This window comes from Eurosta solidaginis, chromosome 5 (assembly GCF_040869045.1).
Source record: "Eurosta solidaginis isolate ZX-2024a chromosome 5, ASM4086904v1, whole genome shotgun sequence".
In the NCBI taxonomy this organism is placed as follows: domain Eukaryota; kingdom Metazoa; phylum Arthropoda; class Insecta; order Diptera; family Tephritidae; genus Eurosta; species Eurosta solidaginis.
Window position 1 is genome coordinate 220,504,163 of NC_090323.1, and position 23,983 is coordinate 220,528,145.

General features: G+C 33.6%; 1 protein-coding gene across 3 annotated transcripts in view; it reads left to right on the forward strand.

Annotated features, from left to right (window-relative positions):
* Dscam2 (Down syndrome cell adhesion molecule 2) overlaps positions 1–23,983 on the forward strand; it is a 392,154-nt gene that overhangs the window by 313,582 nt on the left and 54,589 nt on the right. For all 3 annotated transcript variants that reach the window (XM_067788438.1, XM_067788437.1, XM_067788436.1), the window contains exons 12-13: positions 19,272–19,391; positions 21,296–21,469. In XM_067788438.1, the coding sequence (XP_067644539.1) occupies positions 19,272–19,391; positions 21,296–21,469 (294 nt within the window). The remainder of the gene's footprint in view (positions 1–19,271; positions 19,392–21,295; positions 21,470–23,983) is intronic.

Genomic DNA, 23,983 nt, shown 5'->3' on the forward strand with positions numbered 1-23,983 from the left:
TGTTATTTGTAATCAGATATCGAATTGCAAATTTACTATAAGAAAAATTTTCAAAATATATGAAAAAAAAATACGACATAAATATTACGTGTGAAACTTAAAAATTGTATGTTTATGATTAAGATCATTTGCAAAACTATTTCAGGAAAATGAAGAGACCATTGCTTCACGAGCTTATGGCCACTGAAAAGTATTTCGGCACTATTTTATGATATCTTTCGGGATACGCATACGGCTTTATCAGAATGTTTCCCATTTTAAGGGGTGAGTTGGGAATCTGTTCGGAATAATTTCCTACTGGTTTATACTTTTTCCGAAATGACTTTAGAATCATTCTGTAATTCGAAACCTTTTCGTAATGATGTAGGAACTAGTTTGGATATCTATGGCGTATTTTAGCTTCTACTTCGGTATTTTTACTGAAATGGTTGGTTACTTTTATCTGAATCATGTCGGCAAATATTTTGGACATTTCGGTACAAATTTCGTGCTTTTAGAGAGAACTACATCAGCTTGTTTTCGGCTTGTTATACATAGCGACACTATCGTCGAGTTGTCGGTTTGTTACTGGGTTATTTATGTCGAGTCATCGGGTTATTATTTGCTTAATTTAGAGGGGTTATTATTAGCCTAATAAGCTGTTTTCGGAATATGTTTAATAACAAACCTGTAAATCGCCGAAAACGTTACTATATATAACAAACCGATAAAACTTAGATAACTCGTCTGTAAGAAACTGATGACATGCTAATTACAAGTCGATAACTTGTCAATAATGAGTATCAATTACACAACATCAATCCATCACACTTAATTATTCACAACGGAGTCATATGAAACTTTTGAATAAAAACAAAAGCAAAATTAACAGTGGTAACGTTACGCAGTATACAACGTTAAATGCGTGGTATGAAGCCAATATGCGGGGAGCTTTTAACTTGGCTGTATTCTCTACGACCTTAAAAAAAAAATTCATTTGCATACGAATCCGACATTTTTTTTGTAAATTTGTAAATAAACATCGTTATTTAGAGATGTATTTTGATTTGTGTTTATATATATATATATATATGTATCAATTCGCATATCAAAATCTCATAGCAAACATTTATTGATGAAACCTTGCCGTGATTCTCTCAAAATATCTAATATATTACAAACGCATTTACAATACACGCACCTAAACGTAAATTTAAAGTTGCCGAATGACACACTTACATACTCATAGCAGCACTTATACACATATAACACTTACCAAAGAATATATAATAAAAAATATTAAGATAATTGCTTACCATAAAATTGTAAAACTTCAATGGCCCAGTAACATAATTTTTACAGCTTTAAAAGTCTTCAAGATTTGTGTTTTTTTTTTGTATACCAAGAAAGCTTCTTACATATTTGTGTTGTTTATTATAATTTCGAAAAAATTTCTATACTTTTTTTTTTTTTTTGATTTTTATAAAAAATACTACATATATAAAAAGGACATTTTAACAAAACTGTGAATAATTTTTACAAAGTGTTAAGTAAAGAAGTGCTGATAACGCAAAAAGGAAGAAAAAGTGCATAACAATTATAGACACGCATATAATAAAACAAAAATCTTAAAATCCCTGCTTTATCCCTCTTAAACAATATACATCCTCAAGTCGCTTTCTCACGCTGTGGGTTTTTATACGGCCGATCACCAGGTAACCTATTTGTTGCACTGCTTCATATGCTTCTTAGAATTATAATTTTTAATAATAAATATTGTATTATAATGAATTTTGGTTTATTTTAAGATTCTATACTAAATGCTTTTAGCGTATGTAGTTGCGATTAAAATAAAATAAGCACTTGGTTTTATTACACGCAAACATATCAAAATCACTTTAAAGACGGGTATCGGTGCACTACCCTAACATTTTTTTTTTCCTTCTTATTTATACAAACAAACAAGCGAAGCTTATATAAGCGTGTTTAAAATGATATTAAAACAATAAAACAATAAAAGGGTTTTCAGGATTTTGTGCAAATGCTTTAGCATCCTTGCATTGCAAACTTGTGTGCATATTTTTTACAATGCACTAACAAAATACACGGCTACGCATTCGCTACGTCATGGCAAATATGCAACATCACAAATTATAGTTTAATTCATGATGAAATGAGTATTAGGGTGTTCTCATCGCGTTTTTTCCTTATTCTGAAAAGTTCGGCATGCATGTTTTAGAGGGTTTTCTATCATACATAACTGCCTTTCAACTTTACTACGATTGGAGTAGATTTTATTACACGTTTAGAAATATAATCTTAATATATAAAAATCACGTGTCACTATGTTTGGCGCCAATGGACTCCTAAACTACTGAACCAACTCAAAATAAGTTTTAAATATTTTGAAAAACGGTGTTTTTTCAAAATGCTATAACTTTTTCAAAAATTTACCGTTTGGGATCATTTTTTTTTTTAACATGTTTTTAAATGTACTTTTCGGAAAAAATACAAATAAAACTTAAAATTTTTTTTTCAATTAAATAAAAAAAAAAAAAATTCTCGGCCCACACTGGGCTTAGTGGGGATGATTGCAGAATTGATTGAAGTTTTTTATGAGAAAAAAAAGGGCGAAATTCGAAAAATCTCGAAAAACTGAAAAATTACAAAAAAAAAACTTTAAAAATGTTTTTGAATTTTTCCCGAAAAGTACATTTAAAAACAAATTAAACAAAAAGATCAATTTTTAAAAAGTTATAGCATTTTGAAAACAAAAACGGTGTTTTTTTAAAAATTCATAACTTTTTTTGAGATGGATGAAAAAATTTGGAAAATTCTGAAAAACGTCTTTCGTAAGCTAGAAAAAGAAGAAAAGCTTTCAGCCAGTTCTAAAGGGGTCGGGTTCAAAATTGGTTGAAATGGGATGGAATACCCCATATATAAAAAGAAAGGCTAAAATGTGTGTTAGTTGGTCGCCGGTGTTTGAAGAGATGCGTCGGTCGAGTGCTTTAGTAGAGGGTAATTTTCATACGCCTGGGTGACTAGGGGCTCGAGATATAGGCCAAAACATGGGGCAGTGAATTGCCTAGACAGTGTTTATACATTATGGACATCAAATTTAAGCTGCTGATGAGTGCTTTAGTACAGAGTAATATATTATCCAGAGTCGGACTGAGACTGGGATTAGGATTAGGACTGGGACTGGGACTGGAATAAAATACATACCACCCTCTGGGACAGGCAATAAGGGATGCAGAAGAATGAGAAGGAATTGAGAGAAGAGAAAAGAGAGGAGGAGATTGAGAAAGAGATAGAATGAGACGAAGATGGAGATAGATGAAGCGAAAAAGACGGAGGGAGGAGTGAATAAAAGGATTAGGAAAAAGTGAAGAGGGGGGAGGGCAGATTCAGACGGAAAAAGCTTATTAAAATGTATGCAGATAAGCCAAATTTAGGGCAGAATAATGTCTGCCGGGTCTTCTAGTAATTATATAAGCTGCTATCAGAATTTTTCCACAAAAGGATTAACGTTATGTTTGCTTTTACTGGTCTGAAAATAATTAATATAATAATTTGTTGCCTTCAAGACCAAGTATGTTATTTTTGTAAAATGTATACAATTAAATTTTAAAAAAGATTAACTTAACTTTGTATTTCCAACAGAATAAAGTAAAAATTTTGCAGAAAACTAAGTGCTAAATGTAACTAAAAATTTATTAATTTTGTAATATACGTAAATACTGGCAAATAGAGCTGCGAAAAAGTGAGGTTATGTTGTTGATATCACCTTTATTATTGCATTACGTTTTATTTCTTCAGTCAAAACAAAACAATCAAAACAAAACAAAAATTAAAGAAAAAATTTAAAACGAAAAATTTGTTCACGAGCCTTGGCTTTAGTTCGCTAAAGCGAGATTCCCAACATTGAATACACTAAATTCTGAACTCCCTTAATGATTTTTAATCGCAATTACATAATCCATACTTTCTAATATACAGAGTTGAGCAAAATAAAATGCGAAGAAACACATCATGGAATAAACGACTTTTTGCTGTTCTACGACGTGCAGCTTTTTCTGTTCATCGCCTTAGCATCCGCTGTAACACAGAACCTGCTATCCGATCTTTTATGTTTTCTCTACGCGTACTTTGTCTGCAACAAAAAAAAAAAAAAAACAACTATCGCTTATGTTTAAATCCAGTAATTGAAAATACCTTATAACTCTGGAGTTTTTTTTGCTATTGCTCTGGCTCTTAACATGAACAGAGCATAGAGCAGAGCCTAAGCATAAAAAAAATTAGAGCATTTCTTATGCTCTACCACGAGCTACGTCGCATTTTACAGCGGAGCTAATAGCAGAATAAAAGCTCAAAAGAATGCTAATTGTAGTGGCATTGTTCTGCAGAACTTTGTATTTTCTCTTATACAAAGTTGTCGTTGTAGCTTCTTGTTTTTATTGTTATCTTTATTGCATCGCGACACTCACTTCTAATAGCTTGAGAAAAGGAAAGTTCTTCCAACAACGAAAATAGCAATACATTTTTAGTTTTGCTCTCGCTCCACTACAAACATCATTTGGAATTTTTAGTTTGCTATTTTCTTCACTCTAAAACAAGACGTAGCTCGTAGTGCAGCATATGATATGGTATCACTTTCTTAAGCTACGGCTCTGCGCTATGCTCTGTTCATTTTCAGAGCCGGATCAGTAGCAGAGCATATTTTGCACTACAACTCCAAAGGCTTATTTATCGCTGCTACTGCTCCTCTAAAGTAGCAAATGCATATACTGTTTTAATCCACCTTTTTCTCCTCACCCCAAAAAAAAAGTGCTTTTGTACAATCCTGCTTATATTCGCATATTCGTAGTCCTGCCATAAGAGTCGTGTGGTATTTGCTTCAAAACTGCGCTATGTATTATTGACAAATGAACCCTTTTTTTGAAAGTAGTGTAAGTACAAAAAAAAAAAAAAAACAAAATAAAAGGCGCGACTACCAATTACACGTAAAGTTCGATGTGTCAAGAGAATAAATCTCTTTACATTAAATAAAGCTCGCCCACAGGTTGAAGTTAAACCAGTCGAAAAAGCATTATATTCTGCTATTCAAAAAGAGTTTCGTTGGCTTCTTAGCGGTAACAACCAATACCGATAAGTTACTATTTTATTATAGGCTTATTATCGATATCGAAATTATAGTTGAGTTATCGGTTTGTTATCGGCTTATAATTTATTTCTTATGGGCTTGTTATCCGTTTCATAACAAACCATGAATCTTCGATAGCGATATGGTAGCATTTGAAAAACTAATCGACAACTTTTCGATAAAAAATGGAATGGAATACGCCGATAACAAATTGATAACACTCTGATAAAAAATCGATAAATTTTAGATAATAAGACCATACTTCGTTGATAACACATCGATAAATAATAGAGAAGTTTTCGATGATAAATCGACAAATTAACGGTAAAAAATCGATAAATCCGAAATAACGCATCTATAGCCTTTATCATCAATATTAAGTTTATAACACATCGATTAGAAATGGAAAAGTCATATATACCCCGTCGATAAAAAATTATTTTAAAAGTATACTTATACTATTTTCAAAAACAGCGGTTCATAAACAATTTTAATTTTTTACATGTGCATACTTCCACGCTATGTTCGGTGACTACCGCAAAATTATTTATTATAAAAAAGGCGCTCTTAAAAAATTTGATATATCCTGCTTAAATTTCGCGCTAAACTTACGGAACTTTGTTGCTTTATTTTCAATATTATTATTTAAAGCTTCGCAGTATTTGTACAGTTATTATTCCTGCATTAGTTAGAACTTTTGTGCATATATTTGTATGAATTTTATTATTAGCATTATTCTTTATTTGCCTATTGTATGACCTGCTCACCCATTTTGATTCGTTATGTCTTCACTATTCCATTGGGATGAAATTTCTTTATTTAGTTTTCAGAGTTTTTATACCTGCATGCAATATATATTATAAATTACCCAAAAAAAAGTGTTATTCACTAAAACATTTAGAAAATTACACGGATTTCATCAGAGAACTTTTCCCTTTATATAACGCATTATATATCAGATACGAATCAGATGTTAAGTTTGCAGCTAAATGGGAACTCCCTTAAAAACTTATAGCAAGATTCTATTCGATTTTTCAGTAATATTTAGACCGTTGAAATACCTAGTGAAATTTTTTGTCATACATGTTAAGATGCTATTTAACTCCGAAACATTTTTTGAATTTCAAGTCTTTGCCTCGTCGGTATTTTTTTTTTAAATATATCGCAAAATGTTTAATCGGTATAAAATTTCAAATTTTTTGGACCAGTGCATAGTTCCGCTCCTATGAAATATGTGTAAGTTTTCAAGATTGTACTTCAATGAAAGTTTCATAAAACTTCATCGCAAGATCTCGCCATATAGTACGAAGTTTCTTAATAAATCAACCCTGCCGCCACCTATCAAAATTATTTCTTTCGTTTAATACATTGTTATTGGCTTCTCAACTACGTTTTAAGGGCCAATTATACTTGCATAACACAGCAGGGCACAGCAACATTACACTCCCAAACAACATCCGGTCAACGAGATTTGCGTGTAATTGATTAGACTACGCAGTGCATTGCATTGCATGGAAGTCTGTTGAATTTTGAGAGCGTCCTTATTGTTAACCCAAGCAAGACAGAACTGCTACTTTTCAGCAATAGAAGAAAAAAAGACAACAAACTTAACTGGATTTCTGCATTGAAAGAAGAGTAGAGAAGGCGTAAAAAACTTCAAAACTCTATGCAGAGCTAACAAGAGCACTTTATTCGTGTCCAAAAGGATCGTTATATGTTATTCTTAACCAGGTCGCACTGGAATTCCACATACGCCTTACAGCTACTACCCCTGCCATCAAACTCAGAGATTGTAAATGATTGAACGAGAAACAGTATGGCCATAGAGGTATCCTAAAAAAGCTTCCCGTTGTAGATTCGACTAGAGATTATCTTTCCCGTTCATTGAACTTTGACAAGAACTTTACTGTGAGGATACCCTAGAGAACGGATTTGTCAGCCGACATGGTGTGTGGTGTAATGCAGCAAACTCTGCGGCCAATACCCTCACACAAGTAACAGTTAAAAGGAATATACATAGAATATAGATCACCCTACGCTGACAGCTTTACATGAATAAGTGATATTCTTACCTATTTCAAGAGAACTGCTATTCAAAATTGGTAGTCTATGGACTAAAGACCTCCCCAATAGCCGAATAACAAAAAAAAAAAAAAAAAAAAAAAATTGAGAATTTACTAAAATCGGGAAAAATATGTAGGACGACATTTATGTTACCTTAGTTATTTGGCCAATATGCAGAAAGAATGGGAATCACCTTCACCGACATACGCAACTTAGATGATTGCAAGGAAACAGTCACCCATTTCCTCTGCAATTGTCCAGCCTGGGCAAATATTAGGTACCGAACTCATGAACGGAAGTACACGCTTGGATTTGTGTTGTGCGATCTGAGAGAGGTATCAAAATAGTTCGAGTAAAAAAGCTCATTGTACAGTAACTTAAAATACATAATAACTAATTGATTATACGATATAGTGTTTAAATTACGCCTAGAGTACTACTCGGGCCTTGTTTTCGCCGGTCGGACATGAAAACAACCAACCAAACTACCAGAGCTTTAAGCAATGTTGAAAGTCTCAAGTCCTTAGCACACCGGGAAGTTACTTAAGACTTGCTCGCCAAATTCCAAATTCGAACTATTTTTTTTTTTGATTTTCACTATCCCTGCGCCGCCTAGTGATATGTTTTTCCCCTCATGTCATGGGGTACTCATTTGCTGAGTTACACAGTTTTTTAAACAACCGCCGAGATATGTTGGCCTTTCACACAATAATTGATAAATTGTAGTCATGGAGTTTTTGTTGACATAAGAAATTTAAGGGATTGCGCTAACATTCTTAAAAAACAAAAAAAAATTACCAGTGTGTTTAGCGTTATTACAAAAAGGAGTGAATACCAAGTACTGGTGAAGTACGCTGGGTAAACACGCATGGGTACGTGATTAAATTACCTAGAGTTATCGGCTTATTATGGTTTTCTCAACGAGTTATGATCGGCGGACTAGGGATGTATTATCGATTTTATATGGAAGTTTTATGGGCTTTTGTTTTATAGCAAACCGATGAGTCGTCGCTAATAAACAGTTAACTCACCCAATAACGATCTGACGATACTCCTGTAAATAATTGAAATATAAACGAGAACAATTCGATAACTTTTTGATAATTGTCGATACATTTTCAATACAAATTCGATATCTTTTCAAAATGAAACTAACATTATTTCGATAACAAATAGTTAACAAATAGATAGCAAACCTTCGGCCTTTTGATAACATATCGATACGTTTTTCGTAAATCATTGATAATTTTCCGATAACAAATCGAAAGCTTTATAACACTCCACTGGAAGACTCTCAATGTTGCAGAAAACCGCAATTTCAAACTGAAACTCGCGGAAAACATGAAATGAAGCTAATATAAAGGGAGTAAAAACCTGAATTTAATAACTTGGCGCCGCTTATCGGAATTTTTACTACCATTTAATGCATTATCATCGGCTTATCAGCTGCGTATAAGGTATACAAATTATAGCTCAATGGAATTCCTTGTGGTTTTTATTGATTTCCCAATTTCAACTTTTTATGATAAAATGACATCCCTGCATGCTTCCATTTATGTACATAATTATAGATATTTAATGTTTATGCGCATGCCTGATCACGTTTTAAATTGCTTCTTATAATATTTTGTTTGCTTAACAATCAAATTATATAAATACATAATATATGCAGCAGATTTGCGTGCTTTGCTTTAAATGATTTTACATAACATTTTTTTTAATTAAACTTTTATGTTTTAATACAAAAATTCCTCAACAAGTTTTAACCTGAATACATAAACTGCAAATAAATTTAAATTTTTAAGGCTGCTGTGTGCAATGATTTTTTTGTTTGCTTAACCTAAGCGCTACCTACTAAAGCTTTGAATATAGAAAATAAAATCTACAAAAAGCTTTACTCTACCCAATCTACAAGTATAAAAGGCTGTTTCAAAATTCATAATCATTGTACTTAATATTTAATTTAGAAAATTAAATAATTTTTTTGTAAATTCTATTTGCTTTATTTATCAAAATTAAAATGTATTGTGTAAACATTATTTTTATTATTTATTATACATGTTTAGTTTCGCTATTGAACGCTTTTGTAGCCACGCAAAGCTGCTCGTACATAAGAAAAAAATGCTTCAATAATCCAATATAATAGCTAATTTAAAATTAATTGTGTATAACTAGTACATACATACATATATACAGTGATTTTCCATAAAATAAATCCACGCGCTATCAAAATATTATAAATAAAACAAGTAAGAACGGGACTGTCTCCGGCTGTGCCGAAGACTTCATACTTTTAACGAATGGGGCTGAAAAATAAACTTATCCCATTCGTAATCTCCAAATAATGCGCTGTATAAGATAAGAAATATATAGTGAACAGATGTACATACCTAAACGATTCTAAGATAAATAAAAAAAAAAAATGGCAAAGAACCCCCTTATCTGAACGATCGGTTGTATGGCTCCGATATATAGCTCCGATCGAAATGATTTTTTCATGAATTCTTCTATGATATTTTAGAATAAATATCACCCAGTTTAACGTTTTAATATTGGAAATTAAGGGAGAAATGGCCAAAAATCTTTCTATCTGAACGATCGGTTGTATGGGATATAACTATATATAGCTCCGATCAAAGTGATTTTTTCAGGATATCTTCTATGATATATTGGAATATATATCACCGAGTTTCACGTTTATACTTTCTAAATTGCGGCAGGAATGACCAAAATCGTTTTATCTGAACGATCGGTTGTATGGAAGATATATGTTATAGTTATCCGATCCTACCGGATCCGACAAATGTCTAATATAATACAAAAATACATCCTTGTGCCAAATTTCATTGAGGTATTTCAAAATTTGAGGGACTAGTTTGCGTTCAAACAGACAGACTGATGGACAGACGGACATGGCTATATCAACTCAGTTCGTCGCCCTGATCAATTCGGTATATTTAATGATGAGTCTATCTTCTATATTTCTCAACGTTATAAACATCGGACCAAAGTTAATATACCATTTCATGTTCATGAAAGGTATTAAAAATAAAAACACTGAACATGTGGACTCAGACGTTGACAATGCATATTTGTAGGCTCAATGTTCGTTCATCTATTTAACTGATGAAACACCATGAAACATTGCTTCAAAAATTTGAAATTTGCTGCAGAGTTTTGCGCTTGGTGTTAATTAAAATAAAGCCAGAAGAAATGTTTTTTCTCTGGTCGTGTCCAGTTATGTGACTGAATAGAAGTAAATGCAAGACAGTTGATTTGAATGTAATGCAAAGTCGTGTATCCATTATTAATGCTGACTGCTGAGCTATGAATGAACGCTAGTTCCTAAGAGGAACATCATTGTTATTGCTCGAATATCTGAGGGTGAGAGAGAATTCAGTAACTACACATCTTTTCTATTATTCTAATGCCTGACAACTTTAGCGGTCGGCACAAAGGTTCTATGTTGTTTTATCAGAACGAGTTCTTTGCTATTTTTTCTCGTTGACTCATGGGTATAAGCTCGCTATACCGCTCAGATATTCACAGAAATCATAACGTGGTTTTACTTAAAACCCTTTCGTATTATGTAAATTGAGTAATTTTTGCGAATCATGCTCATACAATATTAGGTTATTCAGAACTTTGCACTGAGTGAAGCCATACAGCTATTCGAGGGGTATAATACGTGAGTGCCCCTAAATCCCCAAACACAGAATCCCCAGGTAAAAAAAAAATCCCAATTACATAATCCCCAAATTCAAAATCCCCAAAATCAAAATCCCCAAATACAAAATCCCAGTGCTATGATAAACATCATGACCGTGTAAAAAATAGCATATCTCTTTCCTCTTCCATTCATATTTATGTATTTATAACTATATATTCACGTTTTGGCAATACATATTTTTACTTGGGAGACAAGAAAAGGACTCATATATGTATGGTGAATCCTACCAAGAACTAGTACATTGTAGGTCCTCGCATTTCTCGGCAGATAGCTTAAATAATAGATTCGAAAACATGTTGAGCTAAAATTAATACTATTAAACCAATTTAAATTCTCGGGATTACGGTATATGCTATATGTATCGCATTAATGTGGGTTCAAGCGCGGGGCTGTAAAGTGTGCAAGATTATGTGTAGATCTTACAATCTTAGACTAAAAAAGTTGCTTATATCATTAAAAAGAGAGGACTGTAGACTCATAATATTTATTCTGACTAGACACTGCTTTCTGGCGTCACATGCCTTCAAATTAGGCTTGGCCAGTGAGGAGGAAACGATCGAGCACGTTTTGTGCTCATGCCCTGCGCTTGTCAGGCTAAGACTCCAACTAATAGGAGTGATACAGCTGCCAGATCTAGAAGCAGCAAGTGGCTTAAGACCTAGGAAGCTTCTAGTATTTGCTAAGAGGATGGAGTTATTTTATAACATAGGTGCTGGTTTTTGATAGGGTTTTTCGGTTTGGTCCTTAAAACAAACTTCTGGTAACACTGCGGACTCATTCAGTCTATATTAGGTCCCCACGGACCGGCCAATTCAACCTAACTTAACTACCGAATATGTCATATTGTCATCTGAATGATTCTTGAAGTGCGTGGCTATATTTTGTAGAACATAACTGTATATTCGCTAACAGGAAAACTATACCTGCTCTAATGCGCTACTCTGAAAAGAGCTAATATTTAGTGTTTATTTATTAGTAAATGTTGTAGAAAAAGCCGGCGGAAGAAAAAAAAAACAAGCTGAATATTTAGAATTTTATCAACATTGTCAACTCGTATCTCTTTACATTTTTTATAGTTTGATTTTTGAAGCATTTATTTTTACACATTTAAGCTGGCAATTCTTGTATTTTTATTTGCAGCGTTACGATGGTGATCAAATTTAATTATTTTTTAATTTATATTTTAATTTCATTTAAAACTCGGTTACGTATTGCAAATTGACTATAAATTCGAGAAAAGAAGATTATTTACTGCATGCGTAATTTAAATTCCTGCTTATCCATCCAAAAAATAAAAAAAAAAAAAATAAATATTAAATTAAATAAAAGTTTGGGTAGGGTGTACAGCTATGGTAACTAAGTGAAAAAAGTAAAAGCGACGAAATATAAATGAAAGATAAATAAATAAATAAATATTTATAAGCACGATACTACTCATATTCTTGACACAATGTATGTATATTTATGTATATATATATAAATTATATATCTTGGCTAAAACATCACTTCTCACATAAAATTCTCTGCATAAGTGAAAAAAGTAGCGTAAATGCTTAACATACATTTTGTAGTATGTGACGTCAGAAGTCAGGTGACGAGTTACTTTCTAGGTGATTCAAACAAAATAATATTTTCAGATAATTATGCATTGATTTAGCTTAGTGCCACCTACACTTAAATACAAACAAATATGCGGAAATAAATAAAGTTAGATATACAATGACGTCATCAAACCCTTGTATTTAAAGGGCGGAAGCTACGCGTAATGCGAATTTTGATATGGCGCTAATGGTGCTGTTCACTGCCAATTGTAATTAAGAGCATGAGCAACATAAAAAAATTAGGTAGAATTTAAACAGCAATCTTTTTTATTGAAGTTAAATGAAATTGAACTTTTTCTTCTGAGATGGGCTCTTGGGTAGATTGAGCTGGCTGGACCTCACATTTTTAAAGAGTTTTTCATGTGATCATGGCTACTAAGTACTTACACCTGAAAACCACTACAGTGGTCTGTTAGCTTATAGGATTTGTTTGTTTTTTGGATATATAGAATATTTTCCCCATTTTATTACTTTGTAACCATCGATATACAAGTGTATCGCTTCGCCTGCCGTTCGACTTTGCGCCAAGCTTCCACTTCTATTGTGGCTCGAAGGGACCCATCGAAAAGCAAGTATGGAACTAAGTACATAGAAAATTTGATGACGCTATACTACTATGGCAGTGTGGTCAGCACCCAAGCTGCCCCAAGGCCATTCGCAACATTGTCTACAGGTGTAATGTGCAGAGCGACGAACAGTGTAGCCATCGGGTTTGTTTTCAGGGGTTATACTAAGCCCACTCCCATGAAAAGCTCTCAGTGAAAACTCATCTGCCTTGCAGATGCCGCTCGGAGTCGGCATAAAACATGTAGGTCCCGTCCGGCCAATTTGTAGGGAAAAATCAAGAGGAGCACGACGCAAATTGGAAGAGAAGCTCGGCCTTAGATCTCTTCGGAGGTTATCGCGCCTTACATTTATTTTTTTTTTTTTACTAAGCCACTACTAGTGGGCCCAATAAACAAAAACTCCACAGTATAGAATATGCTTTATAAGCGCTGTAAATGTCCAATGAGAGAGAATGCGATAAGCCCAACGTACATCCCATCATTCTTTTACATGCGCAAAGTGCCGTCGAGGTACACCCTCTCCTCTGCGCTGAGCTTCTACGACGTTTTACTGTCTAGAATGATTCCTAGATATTTTGTACAAGGTTTCTCCTGCAGGGTCACACCTCCTAGCTCAGGCTAGTCCAATTTGGGAGCTTATATGTCCTAGTAAACAAGACTATCCCGTCTCATTCGCGTTGGAGATAAACCCCTCATATATCATTAATATTAAAAACGTGTCCTACGACACAAGGTATTCAAAATCCTTTCTATGAAATACTTTGCATATGACCTTATTTGTGCCTTAAAGTCACGCCAACATCAATATTTCGCACTGACTGTCACCAGTCGGGAGCAAAATATCCTTAACTGGCTTTTTCTAAGAAATTAGCTTTCTCTCTGAAATGGAGATTTTCAACCCATTCGAATGTTATGGCATAGCAAGCGAGTCCTTTTTCACTATCCTCATTAAGCTGGGTCGATTTATTAACCTATATCGCGCCATCGATTTTTCGATAGATTTTGGGCTCAGGAAAAAAAAGTTCCCCTAAGCATACCCAAAAAAATAATTTTCGAGCCTGCACAATTTGAGCTTTTTGACTTTTTTTCTTTCATTTTTAAGGTTTTTTTCATGACCTACTTAAAAATTTTTCATGTACACCCTGTCCGACTCAAATCTGTCCGCTAAAAATTTTGGCGATAACAGTTTTTTGAAAAAAAAAAAAACAATATTTTTTGGGTTTTGAGGAGTGTTTTGGTGAAAAAATTAATTTTTTCGCCATTTTTTTTTAGGGTTTTTTCAGAAACGTGCAAAAGTGTGACCAATGAAAACGAATTTGCCTCATAGTTCCCATCCCACTTAAATTATGCGATAAAAACGTTGGCATTAACAGTTTAAAAACAAATTTTTTTTTTTTTGGTTTTTGGGACTTGTTTTGGTCGAAATCGATTTTTTTCATTTTCAAAGCTCCAAATCATTTTTTGTATATATGTTTCCATTAGACCCACCAACAAGTATACCAAAATGATCAGGGGACCAGCTAAGTTGATTTAGCCATGTCCGTCTGTCCGTTTGTTTGAACGCAAACAAAAATCCCATACAACCGACTGTTCAGGTAGGAGGATTGTCATCATTTTTTTCGAAATCGATTTTTAATATAAATATGTCCGATCTTGAAGATTTTTTCAGACAACTATCTATGCCCAATACGTAAGCTTGTGGTAAAATTTGATGTTGCTAGCTGTTAAAATGAGGCAGAAATATTGAAAACCCTCTTATTTAACAATCGAAATTTTTACACCAAAACCCTCCTCAAAACCCAAAAAATATTTTTTTTTCAAAAAACTGTTACCGCCTGGGTTTTTAGCGGACAATTTTGAGTTGGACAGGGTATATATGAAAATTTTAAAATCAACCTTAAAAATTAAAGAAAAAAAAGTCAAATTTTGCAGGCTCGAAAATTATTTTTTTGGGTATGCTAAGTGGAACTTTTTTTCCTGAGCCCAAAATCCCAAGTTTTTACGTGAAACAGTTTCCCTGAAAATATCCAAAGGAGATAGATAGAAGTGCTCCCTGTATAATCTAGAAACTCCGTAGTCATACGTTACTAGTTCACTGTTTTTGTTCTTATCTGAATTCGCTTATGGGTTGAAACCTTCCGTGTTTCGCCCAATTTTTTCGTAAAACTTTCCAGCATTGTTTCTATTGGCTAGTGCAAGCACTATACACTCACTGCTTTCTTTTTGAATAGACGACTTGCCCTCCTCGTCAATTTAATACAATATTCGTACACCCCTTTCGTGCATTCTTCGCGCATAGCTGCAGGAGTTTTTTTGTTATCGATGGTATAGAGTTTTTTCTAAAGCAGCGGTAGGAAAAAGTTGTTAAGCACTGTAGGCATGCCGTCTCTCTATTAAAACATGATGATTTTATGGATATTTTAATATTCAACCTGGCTTTGAACATAATCTTGTTTTGGGCATTGGCGAGGCCCTTCAGCATCAATCCATTTATGAATATGTGAATGTCCCCCATTCTCCAAAATTTTTTTTTCCTCCACTGATAGACAAACACAAAGTATGTATGTGTATACCTCAAAGAAGAACCAATATATCGAAAAATTATATGCCCCAACACAACGATATTTAAAAATAATAATAAAGCAAAATCTTATACAAAGTGCAAAACTAGCCTTATGATAATTAAATTAATTAATAGGTTTCTACTATCAAACAAAGGTAATATAAAAAATGAAACAATATCGATGAGCATTTACGAAAAAAAAAAAAATCGAAGACCATGTAAAATTAACTTAAAAATCTTTGCACACACAGTTAGGTGAGCTTCTATTCAAACCAATACTTAAAATAAAAAATCAAAAAAAAAAAAAAAAAATTAAAAAAAAAAATTCAGTTATAAATAGAGATGGGTTATAAGAATTACGATTATAATACGATTAGATATAAAGTATTCGTAATGTAAAATTTGTATATACTGATTCCATAAATCTTAGCATTTTGATTGACATTTAAACTCCAAAATGGGTCACAGATTCGAGTTTATATGGCAACATGAATGTAATATTAGTAAAGTTCCAATGACGCGTGAACCAGATATGAATAGAAATTTAACATGCAAATGCAACAACAACGTTGTGATATTGATATTTTTCTCGTTCCATTTCTGATCCGTATAGCAGTTCTATTTGTTTCGTTTTCTGTAGTAGATTTTTTGACAGCTAACTACTTTTGAGTTGGTAGCACTCATGGCTCAACTATATGGTTGGCTCATCTCTACAGCAACAATATACCTTTGTTAAGATTGTCAAAATCAGCGTGTGGGTGTTAGGCGAATGTAATGGAATGAAAACATAAAACTTAGCAGCTTTTGTGTGTAGTAAGAAAGTGTTGTCAATTTGTTGGTTTCCGTTTGAGTTTGACATCTTCTTCTGACAATCCCTACTCCAGTGAAATATGAAAAAAATAAAATCAGCTGATGAGATAAGCCAACCATATAGTTGAGCCATGGTAGGACTGAAATTAATATGTGTACATATGTGTATACATAAAAGATTTCGCCATATTTAAAAGCAAAAACACGGAAAAAGTAAACAACTTGAAGAAAATGTAAGGAAATTACATAAATAATTTGTTTACGTGCGAAACTATTTAAATGTTAATAGTTCTATCAGTGTCTTCAACTTTTGTGAACGTTTCTTTTTATTTTCAGCAAAACATAATTCATAAAGTTGATCCAGATCCTAAAGTTGCACTCAAGTTTGATTTTCTAATAAGGCACATTAAATTAAAATAAAACAATTATAAATTATTTGTTATTTATAACGATTCATTAATGCCACCAACCACTTGTATATTTGTCACAATACACAGCTGCTGGATTTGGTGGCGCCACCTTGGGGACGATTTGTTTTCAACTCCACCACAATTCCATATCCTATGCAGGACATTAAGTGGAGAAATGTGCTGGGTATTCATTTGAGAACAAAAATTTCTCAAAATCTCTATAAGAATGGAGAACAAATTGGGAATGATATTGAAGATCAACTTGAGAACAATTAATTTTACAAGATTTCGAAAAAGTGGGATAGTGGTTGTAGAACGATGTTCGACATCAACTTGGGAATTATCAGGTTGGAGAGTAATTAGAGAATAATATTGGTTATCAACTTCAGAACTAGATACCATATATTTAATAAAGGCTGGAAAAATATATTTTCCATGTTGGGTAGACAAAATGTAGCTGTGCACAATGTCAACAGAGCTGCAAGTACCAATTTTTTGTAGTAGTATGCGTGTACTAGAGAATGGAGAAAAAAATTTTGGTTTTGAGCCTTGCATGAAAGCCCCGACACTTAAGCAGTTTTTCATATAGATGTGTTTAACACAAGCTTATGCATTATGAGTAGATTGCACGTATTTTTATGGAGAGCGGTAGAATGAGCGACACTGTCGCCATCTGATATTGAAAAGTAGCCCACTCCCAAATTTTGTTGCAAGCATAGCATAAGAAGAAGAATTAGACATTTGCTTTGGATAAGGGTGTTGCCACACTTTGCAAATGAAATTATTTTTCCCACTGGTTGGTAAATTTTCTAACATTTTTCGCTAATAAAAACTGCAATATACGAATCGATTACAACACAAAATACATTAGGAAGTATTTTTGTTGAATAGGGAGAATGTTTATAACAATGCTTCTCGAAATTTTGTATGTGAATGGGCAAGGCGTAATAAACTTCAATTGCTAAATCTGAAGTTCCTTCATATTTACAAACGCAAAATCTTGGCTGATTGTGGCGATGTTATTGGAATGCATAAGCTTGTATTAAACGCATCTATATGAAAAATTTGGGATTTGGCTGCTTTTCCATGTCAGATGGCGCCAGAGTCGCTCAATTTACCTTTCTCCATAAAAATACGTGCAATCTACTCATCATGCATAAGATTGAGTAAAACGCATCTATATGAAAAACTGCTTGTGTGATGGGGCTTTTAGTTGCTGCGCTCACACGACATGTATGTGAATGCCGAATAAATTTCCGACGATGTACAGAGCTGTTGATAGCATCTCTATTCTAGATATGGCGTACAAAAAATTCTTCCCCAACGATGGCTTTAAACTGTTACTGAAAAAACTGATCTGTAGCTCAATCTGAGTTTAAAATTGACTAAAGTTTGATTTTAAGCAAATTTAGTTTAAGCTTAGGTTAACCAACTGCTGAAAACCCCGGCAAAAGTCTTTGGCACCACAATTGCAATTGAATAAATAACAATTACAGAAAATTTCGATTACTGTGGGTGTTTGTTGTTTGTTGAATCTAAGGAAAGATAAGAAACTTAGTAAATTTAAATAAAAGTGAAGCTTAGTTTAAGTTAATCGTAGAGAATCATCACCCAACTCTACTTATAAAGAACATCAACATTTCATTTAGTCATATTTAATTGTTTTAATCATTTTGTGAGCTTTAGTTGCATAGATAAGTCAATTTCTTATTATTATTTTTTACAAACATTCTTGTTTATTCCTTAACCCATGCATAAATATATATTTTTTTTAATATTTATCACGGTATTTTTTTTTTTTTTTCAAGTTCAAATACATAAAAATAAATTTATCGAAGAAATGCCTTAAATTACTTAGAATTTGGTTTCCTTAACACTTTTCGTACCATATTCCAATAAAGTATCTTAAAACTATCAGTTAAACAACTTTTTTCTAACTTTATTCTTACAACTTGGTATCGACTAAAGTTTTCTTAATATCACTTAACCTCACAACTATTATTATTATTTTATTTTTAAATAGTATTATTGATATGTTATCGAAGTGCCATTAAGAATTCAAAAGTTAATTGTTTAATTTTAAAAATCATAAAGTTTAAGAGAAAAAATTTATTTTGTTTTTATTTTATGTTCCTTAGATTTGTATGGTATAAATGTATGTACGTATATGACAACAGTAGTCGTTTTATATCATTTTGTTCATTTCAATTATGATTTATTGTATTATAGATTCAAATGGTACATGCACTCCATTTAATTGCCAACAAATATGTTTTTTTTTGTTTATTTTTCTTTTCATTCGTCTGGTGTGTCTGTATGCTGCCATGTATTTAACTCCTTTGCGCCTTTTCACTTTGACCACGCTCTGCGCTCTGTATCTGTTAATGGACGCTTTTGCTCTGCAGTACCACCACGTTGGATTGTTGAACCGACCGATGCAAATGTGGAACGTAATCGCCATATCATGATGCATTGTCAGGCGCAAGGAGTGCCAACGCCCAGCATTATATGGAAGAAGGCTACAGGTAAGTAAACGAAAGACGAATTTGAACGAGGTAGTAAAAGAGTGAGGAAAATACAACTATAAATATTGTCGATAACATTTGTATGTCATTTAAATGGTTTAACGTGTGTATGGTTGAACTTTATTTAATTTGAAAAAGGGGTGTTCCAAGGTTATAGGTGGCACAAAATGCCTCGGTATTGCTAAGCTTTAATATGGTTTATCCTTAATCGCGGTATCCACATCATAAAAAGTCATAGAACTCCATAGAAATGTTCAAATAGTATCCAACTCTAAAGAAACTCATACGATTTCTGTTACTTTTTCTAAAGATTTTTTAGACCGCCTATACCATCTTTGGTTAATTCGGAATTTATCTGGTTAATTTCTTCTTCTTCTGGAAAATTCTTCACATACGTATGTAGCTTCATTTGAAATTTTCGTTTTTGGCAATACACAGTGAACAACTGCCAGTTTAATTGATAACTGGGAATATTTTGCAGAGCAAAAGGGAAAAATCCATTCTAAATACCACAAAACATCAAAAACGCAGACTTTTGTTTACATGTTTTCGTTGCCCTCTACTGTTAGTCGATGCTTTAGTTATAAATAATAAATGTAAGGCGCGAAAACCTCGGAAGGGATTTTTGGCTGAGCTTCCCATACAATTCGCGTTGTGCTCCTTTTAATTTTTCCTACAAATTGGAGACTTTAAGCGCCAAATACACGACACGAACATTTCCGCGAACATTCCCGTTATGTCATGTTTCTGCGACCTTTTCTGTCGTGTATGGTGGTGTTTGCCAGTTCGCGCAAATGTTCGCCAAAAATCAAAATATTTTAATTTTTGGCGAATATTTGCGCGAACTGTTCGTGCGTGTATGGCGAAATAGCTCATAATCGTAGTAATTTCTGAACGGAACAGACGTGCGCGGAAAAGTAAAATGACAATAAAAAATTTCTGAGTGAATTTATTGAAATGTATAAATCTTTGCCATCATTGTGGCAAGTAAAAAGCAAAGATTATTGTAATAGAATTAAAAAGAATAATGATTATGCGACTTTAATCTGCCCCAGCGAGCAATATTGCTGCAGCACAATTGTTGTCCGTATGCATCGCTGTCTGAAAGAGAACTAATGTTCGGCCAAAAGTTCGTATGATGTATGGCCAAAGCTGCGAACAAGATTGCGGAATGTTCGCGGAAATGTTCGTGTCGTGTATTTGGCGCTTTAGTTAGCATGAAGAAAACGATAATTTCGATAACTTTTAGAAAAGTGACTAAAGTGCCAAATACACGACACGAACATTTCCGCGAACATTCCCGTTATGTCACGTTTCTGCGACCTTTTCTGTCGTGTATGGTGGTGTTTGCCAGTTCGCGCAAATGTTCGCCAAAAATCAAAATATTTTAATTTTTGGCGAATATTTGCGCGAACTGTTCGTGCGTGTATGGCGAAATAGCTCATAATCGTAGTAATTTTTGAACGGAACAGACGTGCGCGGAAAAGTAAAATGACATTAAAAAATGTCTGAGTGAATTTATTGAAATGTATAAATCTTTGGCAAGTAAAAAGCAAAGATTATTGTAATAGAATTAAAAAGAATAATGATTATGCGACTTTAATCTGCCCCAGCGAGCAATATTGCTGCAACACAATTGTTGTCCGTATGCATCGCTGTCTGAAAGAGAACTAATGTTCGGCCAAAAGTTCGTATGGTGTATGGCCAAAGCTGCGAACAAGATTGCGGAATGTTCGCCGAAATGCTCGTGTCGTGTATTTGGCACTTAACTGAAGATGGTAAACACAATTATTCGGTTTAAGTCCTCGATATTTCCCAAAACATAATTTGATATTAAGTAGTGGTATATGTTTTCTATTTAATTAGTTTACGCTAAACCCATTTTTCTTTAATTACATTCACAGGAAGCAAATCTGGGGAATATGAGGAGGTGCGTGAACGACCGTTCACAAAGCTTCTGAGTAATGGCTCACTATTGCTGCAACATGTCAAAGAAGATCGCGAGGGTTTTTATTTATGTCAAGCTAACAATGGCATTGGTACTGGCATCGGCAAAGTTATTCAATTAAAAGTTAATTGTAAGTTTAACAATCCTTATCTAATATATAAAATTCTTCTGTCACGGTTTTAGAGGCTGAAATCCTCCGAAACGGCTGAACGGATTCTCATTAAATTTTGTGAGCATATTGGGTAGGTCTGAGAATCGGCCAACGTCTACCTTTTTTTTTGCGCTACGTGTTTAGGGTCTTGAGATCAAAACGTGGACCCGGGTACCCCTAGAATGTGTTTATACAATATGGATATCAAATGAAAGCTGTTGATGAGTGCTATAATACAGGATAATTTTCATACAACTGAGAGGCTAGGGTATTGCGATATAGCCCAAAACGTGGACCCGGATACACCAAGAATGTGGTTTTACATTATGGGTATCAAATTGAAGCTGTTGATGTATGCTTTAGTACAGAGTACGTTTTACTCCGCTGAGTGACTAGGGTCTCGAGATATAGGCCAAAACATGGGCCCGGATACCCCTAGAACGCGTGTGTATTATGAATATCAAATTAAAGCTGTAGCTGAGCTCTAAAGTTCATTGTGATATTCGATTTAGCCGCATCAACCTGGCAAAACTGATAAATATGCATGCGAAGCCGAAAGAAAGACAAGAATTAATAATACCCACATACCTATTTACATACGTCCTATTCGATTTGCCTGAAATTTCGTATATAAATTTGCCTATATTAGTATTTACGATGCTTTTTTCCGGGAAGTATACCAGAGACGGACTAGGATTGAGATCAGGACTAGGACTGGGACTGAGACTTAGACTCGGAGAGGGACTGGGACTGAGACTCGGAATTGGACTGGAACAAAATACAAACCACCCTCTGGGACTGGCAATAAGAGATGAAGAAGAAGGAGAAAAACTTAAGAGAAGAGAAAAGAGAGTTGAAGACTGAGAAAGAGATAGAATGAGACAAAGATGGGGATGAAGGCAAAAAGATGGAGGGAGGAGTGAATAAAAAGATTAGGAAAAAGTGTAGAGGGATAGGGCAGAGTTAGACGGAAAAATCTTTTTAAAATGTATGCAGATAGGCCAAATTTAGGGCAGTACAACGTCTTAATTAAAAAAATATTTTTATGATAATCAGAGAAGTACGCCTTTGGATTTTAAAGAGCAAAAGCTATAAATTGTACAGCTTAAAAATTATATAATCTATGGCAATTTAAAAAGCAAAAACCCAGGGTTTGACATCAACTAAACGAGTGCACCTTATAATTCCGCCTTTTAGAATCCCGAAAATACTTAGCTCTAACAAACAAAATCCAGCCAAAACAAAATCCCTACATAACGATATCTCTTCAAAGCAATATCCCAACAATATAATAATCAGGCTAGGCAAAATCCCGACAACGTTGAATCCCGTCAACACTTAATCTAGACAAATTTCGTTTTAGCACATACATATGTTTATCTAGAAAGCCGGAAATAAATGATAGAAGCTAGTTATTATTTTAGTAGCAAGAATGAAAATTCACGTTTTAATAGATAAGTATAAATAATATTGTAGCCATATACGCAACATATATGATATGTACAATTGTTTATCACTAATACACTTTTTATAGAAAGTTGTGGTGAATATCCAACGGGTTCTGTAGTTTTTCCTATAGCGTTTTCTGTTTCAATTGGAAAAAGGAACACCAAACTAGTTTCAATAGCTTGAACTGTTTTAAATGTATCGCTATAGAAATATAATAAAAAATATTTTTTTAAAATAAGCTATGATACTCCTATTTTTGGGGTATTAAAATATCCAGGAATTACATATCACTATGCTACACCACCACAACAGTAATGTAAGCAGATGAGACAACAATTAGCTAAGCACACATGTACACAGCAACAAAGAGCGCAGATGGCATTAGTCGCAAATATACAACATACGTAGAAGAGAACAGTAAATAAGATACGCAGATATATGAGAAAGCTAAAAAAGCATTTAAACGTGAACGCTATTCGCAAAGAGTCTAAACCCCGAAAGAAATAGGCGAACGAGGCAACTGAGAGTATATAAGTAGCGCAGTGTGGGAACTAATGAATCAGATTGATTTTTAAATGCTGAAAGTGAAGTACGCCAATAATTTCAATTGTGGAGTTATACTATTATAGTAGTGCTGTAAATAAAGGGTATTTTGCGTACAAAAAATTTAAGTTTATTTAGTCGACAGTTTCATAGATTCGAATGATAATGAAAAAGCAAAGGAATGATCGAGAACCCGCAAAATTTGAAATACCGAGATAAATTTTTTTAGTAAATTTCGGTGAAGCTAGGTGGCACAGGGATATTTTAGTAGCTCGTCCGAATTTCGAAATTTCGCGGTCCAGTTTTCAGTAACATTCCGGTGAGCTAGAGGTTTCAAACTTTGAACATGATTTAGCGTTCTATCAAACTGCAATATTGAGGATAAAACAATTTTCTAGATGAGCCTGGAAACGAGATATTCGAGATCTTTTGAAAATCTGTACACGGCATATGAATATGTATGTGCCATTTTTAAGTCACATTGAACTAGAAACTTTAGGG